This window comes from Mus musculus, chromosome 15 (assembly GCF_000001635.26).
Source record: "Mus musculus strain C57BL/6J chromosome 15, GRCm38.p6 C57BL/6J".
Taxonomy (NCBI): domain Eukaryota; kingdom Metazoa; phylum Chordata; class Mammalia; order Rodentia; family Muridae; genus Mus; species Mus musculus.
The window spans coordinates 75,993,106-76,001,091 of NC_000081.6; the positions used below are offsets into that span (position 1 = coordinate 75,993,106).

The window sequence follows — 7,986 nt, forward strand, 5'->3', positions numbered from 1 at the left end:
GCATAACCGGCATCTTCCATCTTTCGTTTTGTTGGGGGTGCTATGGATGGGACTCTGGTCTTCGCGCATGCTAAGCAAGCACTCTGCCACTGAGCCACATGCCTTGCATTCTGGGTCTCTCTGGTCAGCCCAGGCTTGCCATCCTCCCCATATCCTAACAAAGGCAAAAGGATCCAGTTCCGAGCACTGTGCTCCCTGCTCTTGTACTCAAGATAATCCGCGACCTCCTGGCCCCTTGCAACCTCCTCCCTCTCATCAATGTGCCCAGTGTTTTTGTCCTCTGGGTGGTGTCCATGCTTTTGGGCTCCATTCAACTCCCCTGCCAAGCAGGCCTAGAGCCTCAAAGCGCTGGGCTCACTTTCTCAGGGTCTAGTGCTCTATTGCTCTTCCACCAGGGTCTAGGGCACCCCCCACACCCTGATCTTGCCAACTTTCCATCCACTCTTGCATCCAACAGCTTCGCTCCTGAGAGAGCCTGGCTCTGAATCCCCAATACTCAGTACCTCCTTGTACCCTTGGACGTGCACAACCCAGGGGCTGGCAGAGCTGCCTTCCTAGCTCAACCTCCACCCCGCGCGTGCAGCACTGACTAGGAGAAACCGAGTGGAGAGGTGGGGCTGGCTGCAGACCCCGCCCATTGGCGCAGGCGCAAGGGAGGAGCATCGCGGCTGCTGGTTCCCAAGCCAACGGATCAACAGGTCCAGCTCCAGAGAAAGAATCGGTGGACCCCTAGAGCCAGCGCCTGCCTCTCGCCATGTGTGCTGCCGAGGTGGACCGTCATGTAGCCCAGAGATACCTGATCAAGCGGAGGCTTGGGAAGGGGGTGAGTGCGGGGACGTCCCGTCATATGAGGGGGCACTGCAGTCACTTTTGGGTCTGGTCAGCTCTCTCAAAGTCTAGTTTTCCTGACACCGGACGCTGACTCCTGGGCTCGTATCCTGCTTCCTCCGAAACTCCTGTCCCCCTGTTTTCATAAACAATGTTTTCAGGTGGCACTCGAGAACCTCGCCCTGAAAGGCAGGCTCAGGAAGGTCTGAGCGGGTACATAGAATCAGAGCAGGAATTGTGAGCATGGGTGTATTCGTGATTGTAACTGGGCATATGGGGTTATATGTGTGAATGTGTGTAATTGTGCGTGCGTTTTCTGTGTATCATGGAGAGCAGCAAGCAGACAGCAATCGCAAAGGCCCTGAAACAAAGACCGGTTGGCTGTTGGAGACGCTACATTTTTATGCACAGAGCCAGGAGGAGTTGGGAGTGGTTCCCATTGTGTAGAAGGGATCTGGGGAACCTTCAAAACTCTGACTTTAATTGGTGAGCTGTAGCACTAGTTAATACTTTACAAAGCTAGTCCTGTTTTCTCTGGTGAAGCTCCGTACTGGTAATGGGTAGGAGTGGCCGAGAGAGTAGAGAGCCAACCTCTAAGCGAGGCTGGGAGCTTGGGCCAGTGCACGGCATAGATGGGAGGAAGGAGAATGTGTGGGGAGCTGGCAGGGTTAAAGGTCATTCTAGAGATAGATGGTCCTGCCCAGTAGTCTTCACACCCACATAGGGACCTCTCTCGCTCTCATCCCCTTTCCCACTCCACAACGTGATACAATTAGTTGTTGGCTCTTTCACTCCAGACCTGTTGCACTCTGACCCCTCCCAGTATCCAGAGCTGGCTGGGGCTGGCTGGAATATAGATGCATGTGGAGTAGAGGGCCCATGTTCAGCAAGCTGATCCATGTGTTCCCCAGGCCTATGGCATTGTGTGGAAGGCCATGGACCGGAGGACTGGCGAGGTTGTGGCCATCAAGAAAATCTTTGATGCCTTTAGGGACCAGATAGATGCTCAGGTAATGGAGCAGGAAGGAAGTATGGGGAGTGTGGGGTGGGGTGGGGTGGAGTGGGGTGGGCGGGCCCGTCATGGCAGGATTCCTGGTGTTTCTGGGTCAGCCCTGCTGGGCATTTCTGTTTCTTACAGAGGACCTTCCGTGAGATTATGCTTCTCAAGGTAGGTGACCCAGGCCATCCTCCCACCACGTCCCCTTCCCCGGGTGTAGGCCCCCACAGACAGGGGAGAAGTGGCCCCAGTGGCCCAGAACACAGCCCCGGCTCCCCCCACAGCAACAGTCTATCTTCCTAGGAGTTTGGAGGCCATCCCAACATCATCCGCCTGCTTGATGTAATCCCAGCGAAGAATGACAGGGATATTTACCTGGTGTTTGAGTCCATGGGTGAGTGAGGCCTTGGCCAGACCCCAGCCTTTACTTGAGTGGCCTGGTTCCCTCCTTATGTTCCCTTGCTGCCTGGCCCCTGCTGTATCTGTCACTCTCATCTGTCCCCTGAACCTGAGCACAAAGCTGGTGACCACTGACTTCAAAGCCTGAAACATGAGCCACCTGTCCCCTTACCTGCCTGCACTTACTGCCTGGCAGTGACTCCCACCCCTCCCCAGCCCCCAGCCCTCCTGCAAGAATCCTTGCTTTGCCCTCATTTGCCGTTCTCCCCCTGCCCTGCTCAGCGGGCATACCAAGAACAACATGAAATGGGAGAAGAGCAATCCCATGGACCATCATGGTTCTGTTGGCAGTGAAGGCAGATGCAATGACTGGGCAGCATGGTAGAGAGAGCCCAGGATGGGCTGAGGGCTGGTGCAGGCTCAAAGTGGTACAGACCCGCACTCTTCACCCTCCAGACTGACCTGCGTCTCCTTCCCCGGCTCCTGCCCCTTCCCAGACACCGACCTGAATGCAGTCATCCAGAAGGGCAGACTACTGAAGGACATCCACAAGCGGTGCATCTTTTACCAGCTCCTGAGAGCCACCAAGTTTATCCATTCAGGGCGCGTCATCCATCGGGATCAGAAGGTTGGCTCCACCTTGTGCCCACAGGTCCCTGGCTTCCCTGAGAATCTGGCCCACAGGGGCCTCAAGCCCATCGATCTTTCCAGCCAGCCAATGTTCTACTGGATTCTGCTTGCCGGGTGAAACTCTGTGACTTTGGCCTGGCACGCTCCCTCGGTGACCTCCCTGAGGGGCCTGGGGGTCAGGCCCTGACAGAGTATGTGGCCACACGCTGGTACCGAGCTCCAGAGGTGCTTCTGTCTTCCCGATGGTAACAGCTGGATGCCCAACCTACCTTCTCCCTTCTACCTTCTCTGTGTGCTGGTCCCACTTGGGCCAACCTGAGTACTCTGCTGCCCTATCCCTGCACTCCCATCCTGCCTCTGCCCTGTGCTCCCTGCCCTTGCACATACCCCTTGCACATACCCCTTCCTGCCTCAGGTATACCCCTGGGGTGGACATGTGGAGCCTGGGCTGCATATTAGGAGAGATGCTTCGAGGGCAGCCACTGTTTCCCGGGACATCTACTTTCCACCAGCTGGAGCTGATCCTGAAGACCATCCCATTGCCTTCCATGGAGGGTGAGCATGTCCCAACCTCAGCAGCCTGTCTCAAGACATAGGATAAAGAGCCCCTGACAAGCCCCAATGTTGTGCGTAGAAGAGAGTCCTTTACCCTGGGAAGACTGAAAGGGTCCTGTGGATTGGAGGGCCCAGACAGCAGCTGCTGGGGGGAGGGGGGGCTGGTGCAGTGAGGCAGAATTGGCCCGAGGGACAGAGAAAGTTAAACAGTAACTGGAAGGGGCTGATTGTACACAGAGGGCCAGCAGAACAGGTGTGAGGTGTCTGCGCTGGCTGCTGAGAGCATCCCTTACGGAGAGGGGCATGGCAAGAGAGAGACACCTTCAAGGCCTCTGTTCTCTCAGCAAAGTCCTGGTTTTGGGGTAGAAGCAAAGGGAGGTGTGACACGCCCCCCCCCTCCATCATCCTCTGAGCGTGTTGGCAGTGTGTGGTTTCCAGGTAAGGCACAACTATGGGCACCCATCAGCTCAGCCAGGGCAGTCGGCCGGCTTTTAGGGGTCTGCGCCCTTCTAGACCACAGACTGCGCAGAAGCGATGGCTGACCCTCTACCAAACCTGCCTGCTTATACCTGCTTCCTCCACCCACCCACCCGCAGAGCTCCAGGACCTTGGCTCAGACTACAGTGCTTTGATTCTGCAGAATCTTGGGTCCAGGTGAGAGGAACGCTTAGGCGTGGGGAGGGGTAGCAGGTCGCGGGAGGGTACCGCCATCTTGCAGTTAGCACAGGAGCCAGTTTGTGCCAGTGCAGAGCTCTGTGCTTAGCCCTAGCCTCTTAAAGATTAGTTATGAAGGGGGGAGGGGAGTTGGAGCAAAATCTAGGAGACAGACAAGGAAAAGAGAAAACTAAGAAGAAAGCTAAGACCCATCCCCCACCCCAAAATGAGGACACCCCAGCCTTAGAAAAGGGAGGAGCGGCTCATTGCGCGGGGAGGAGAGGGTGAAGAGGTGACCACCTCGGAAAAAGGATTTACACAAGGAGAAAAGCAGAGGTCACAGACAGAAGGTTCCGTGCGGGTGGGGCCCTAGAGAGGAGACGACAGGCGGCTGCCCGCAGGCCACAGCAGACGCTGGACGCCCTCCTGCCGCCAGACACCCCCCCAGAAGCCCTGGACCTCCTCAAGCGACTCTTGGCGTTTGCTCCGGACAAGCGCCTTAGTGCAGAGCAGGCGCTGCAACACCCCTACGTGCAGAGGTAAAACGCGAAGAGGGTGGACCTCGGAGTGAACGAATGGCTGGGCTGGAAGCCCGAGTGCCTTGCTCTCTTTCCTGCCACTTCGCGCCTGCATCCTTTTTCGCCCCCCTGGTCCTGCAGATTCCATTGCCCCGACCGCGAGTGGGCACGGGAGTCCGACGTGCGGCTCCCGGTGCACGAAGGAGACCAGCTCTCTGCACCAGAGTATCGCAAACGCCTGTACCAGGTGCTGGAGCTGTGAACTCCCATCGTCCGCTTTCCACGGACACCCTCGACCCCAGTATGGTCCCCGGACACTGCAGCGACCCCAGTATTGTCTGGCCTCCTCTGAGCGCCCCTCCCATCCCGCAGATTATCCTGGAGCAAAGTGGGAACAGCCGCAGCCCTCGAGAGGAAGGCCTGGGGGTTGTGGCCTCGCGGGCTGAGCTCAGGGCTTCCCCGGCCCGGACGCAATCGCTCAAGTCGGGAGTCCTCCCCCAGGTCCCGGCGGAGACGCCAGCGCGAAAACGCGGACCCAAACCTCCGCGTAGCCCTGGTCATGATCCTGAGCATGTGGGTGAGCTTTGCCTGCCTCCCACGCACCCCTGGCCCCTTCTGTGTAGGGCCACCAACGTGTGCAGCTGCGGGGACCTAATTACGGGGGTTGCTCTTACGACCCCACAGAAGTTCGCAGGCAGAGCTCAGACCCCCTGTTCCAACTTCCGCCGCCAGGAAGGGGGGAAAGGCCCCCAGGGGCCACAGGGCAGCCACCCTCGGCACCCTCAGGGGTAAGTCGAGGCTGGGTGGACACGGAAGAGCCTCCTGCAGTCCCTTTCCGTGACCCTGTGGCGCACCCCTTCCAGGTGAAGACTCAAGTGAGGGCGATGGCGCCGTCCCTGACTTCACAGGCAGAGGCTCAGGCGGCCAATCAGGCTCTGATCCGCAGTGATCCGGCCCGGGGCGGTGGGCCGAGGGCGGTCGGCGCGCGACGGGTGAGCCCGGCCTTTCCCAGCTCCCTCCAGTGCGGTTCGTACCCCACAGAGCCCTGCTCCACTCTTCTCCCTCCTGAACAAGACCCTCGCCTGCGTGCAGGTCCCTTCCCGCCTGCCCCGGGAGGCCCCGGAACCCCGACCCGGCCGAAGGATGTTTGGCATCTCGGTCTCGCAGGGGGCCCAGGGCGCAGCCAGAGCTGCGCTTGGCGGCTACTCCCAGGCCTACGGGACCGTGTGCCGCTCGGCGCTGGGCCGCCTGCCCCTGCTCCCCGGACCGCGTGCGTGAGCCACCCACCCACCTCCTTGAGGCAACCCGGCGCCGTCCCCCAGACCCCAATGCATCTTCTCCCTCCTCTGCCTCCCTGCCTTCGAGTTCCCGGAGGGTTCTTTGAGCCTCTCTCCCCTAAGAAAGAGTAGATGGAAGTCTCCACTCCACCCCCCAATACTTTCTTCCAATAAAGTTTTATCTTTCCTAGCCCGGATAAGCCATCTTTCACCCACTACCACCCGAAAATTCCCCTTCTAGGTCCTTTTGACGCCCACTCTCCTGAGTGCTCCACATTTGAATCCTGCGCTCTGCACAAAGTTGAATGGCCATGTCTGTTCTCTCAGAGGCTTCTGGCCCCTCAGCCTAGTCCTGTGGGGACAAGGATCGTGGGTCCATTCCCCACCCAGGTGCAAGTCATCAATGACTAACTGAAAGAAAAGGATCTTGGCCCAAAGGTTCTTGCTACCTTTTGTGAGTGCAGCCTGTGCCCTATCACACACACACACACACACTGACCGGTTCCTGGCCTGTCTCCAGGTCTTGGTAAAAAAAGGAGGACGGGAAGACATCTTGAAGATCTTGTGGGGTTCAGACCAGACTTGTCTAGGAGTCCAGGTACTCCACACAGCCTTTGAAGCTGGGCTGAAGTAAATCACAAGAAAGCCATTCCCGCGCACCCCCCCCCCCACCATCTGGCAGGGGGAACTGTCTAAAGCTACTGGCCACTGTAGGGCAGATGGCAAAAGGGTCAAGACGTGGGTAGGGCAAGCTGGGATGCCCGCACAGCCGTAGTAACTGTGAAATGAGACAGATTTCAGAAATTAAACAACTGAGTATAGGAGAGGGTGGGGTAGGATTCCAACATGGCAGGGAGCCTGTCAGAACTAGAGCCAAAAGATTTGTCTCTTGTGGTGGCTAACTGCCAGCGGGGTCAGTGCGTGGTTTCAAGAGTCTGAGGCATAGCTCCAAGTTGCCGACAGACAGAACAAAGGAGTTTGTGAGGGCAAACGCCAAAAACCGGTGTGCCTGCAAAGCCAGAACTGCCTATCGAGGCAGGAAGAGTTCAGGCTCCAAAGATAATGGTTGAGAAGGGTCTTTCGGCTTTGGAGACTGGAGACCCAGATGAGTGTGGATGGCCCAAAGAGCCAGGGGTTTGTATGGGGTTTGGTAGGTATGGGGGAGGTGTTTGTATGGGCACAGAGGCACACGACTCATGGTTTTCCAAAAAGGAAACTAGGAAGGCCACACAGGGATAAAGACTGACCCACGTTGGATAGTACACCTATTTATGTACATGCTGGCTTTTTTTTTTTTTTTTTTTGCCTTTTATTTTTGCATAGGATCTCAATGTGTAGCCCTGGGTGGTCTGGAACTTGCAGTTCCAGGCTGCCCCAGAATGTAGAGACCAGCTCCCGTCTGCCTCCCACACTGGGCTATGTTGGAATTTGTGTGTTGTGTTTATCATTAATGTCAGAACACGGGGCACCGTGCTTCAGGAAATGTCCTTCTCAGAAAGGTGTGAAGGGCACAGCCAGCAGGCTCAGAGGGCTCCAGGAAAGGCACAGTCAGGGGGCTCAGAGGGACCCAGGAAGGACTGCCAGCCTCCACTTTCCATTGCAAAGTTCAACAGGTCTGAGCATGAGCAGTGACGCACAGGACACCAGACCACCGAGTGCCCTAAGACGAGCCAAGCAGTGAGCATGTTAAGACTAGGAAGCACTCCGGCTCACCTAGTTCCCAGGGGACCGTGTGCACCTGGCCAGGAACTTGGGGATTTTTGAGTGATATGTTACAGGGCAAATTGGGTCACTGTCCAAGTCCCAGTACCCTCCCTTCTCCAGCTGCTGGAGTCAGAAATACTTATAGTGGCTTTGTTCTCATGTCTTTGCCCCCTTGGGATTCCATAGACACAGGTATAAACTATTTGGAAAAAATAGTAGATAGCAGACACATATTTCTCAGTGCTTCTCTCTCTCTCTCTCTCTGTGTGTGTGGGGGCTCTCCATGTGTTTATGTCATTCCAGATCAAAATTAATCCTTAGTGGTAAGAAAAAAGTAACCAGGGACCTTCTGCCTTTTGCTGAGGGCACACTATAGACATGCCTCTGTCCAGACTTTGGCTTAGGAATTTACTGAGGCTTGGGA

General features: G+C 56.8%; 1 protein-coding gene across 23 annotated transcripts; it reads left to right on the top strand.

Annotated features, from left to right (window-relative positions):
- The first annotated feature begins 626 nt into the window (after positions 1-626).
- Mapk15 (mitogen-activated protein kinase 15) lies at positions 627-6,048 on the top strand. Of its 23 annotated transcripts, none has more exons than XR_384020.2 (14): positions 627-823; positions 1,740-1,838; positions 1,967-1,996; positions 2,129-2,219; positions 2,722-2,852; positions 2,936-3,099; positions 3,270-3,409; positions 4,006-4,063; positions 4,375-4,602; positions 4,723-4,828; positions 4,954-5,154; positions 5,266-5,369; positions 5,445-5,573; positions 5,674-5,948. XR_384020.2 is itself a non-coding variant. In XM_006521099.3 (14 exons), the coding sequence occupies exons 1-14, from the start codon at positions 755-757 to the stop codon at positions 5,857-5,859; spliced, it is 1,758 nt and encodes a 585-aa protein (XP_006521162.1). In that variant the 5' UTR covers positions 630-754; the 3' UTR covers positions 5,860-6,048. The 23 variants fall into 23 exon arrangements, 21 of the variants coding, with proteins under 21 accessions (XP_006521167.1, XP_006521166.1, XP_006521174.1 ...); XM_006521099.3 differs by having other exon boundaries at positions 630-823; positions 4,954-5,158; positions 5,656-6,048; XM_006521100.3 differs by having other exon boundaries at positions 632-823; positions 4,954-5,158; positions 5,674-6,048.
- Positions 6,049-7,986: the final 1,938 nt, after the last annotated feature.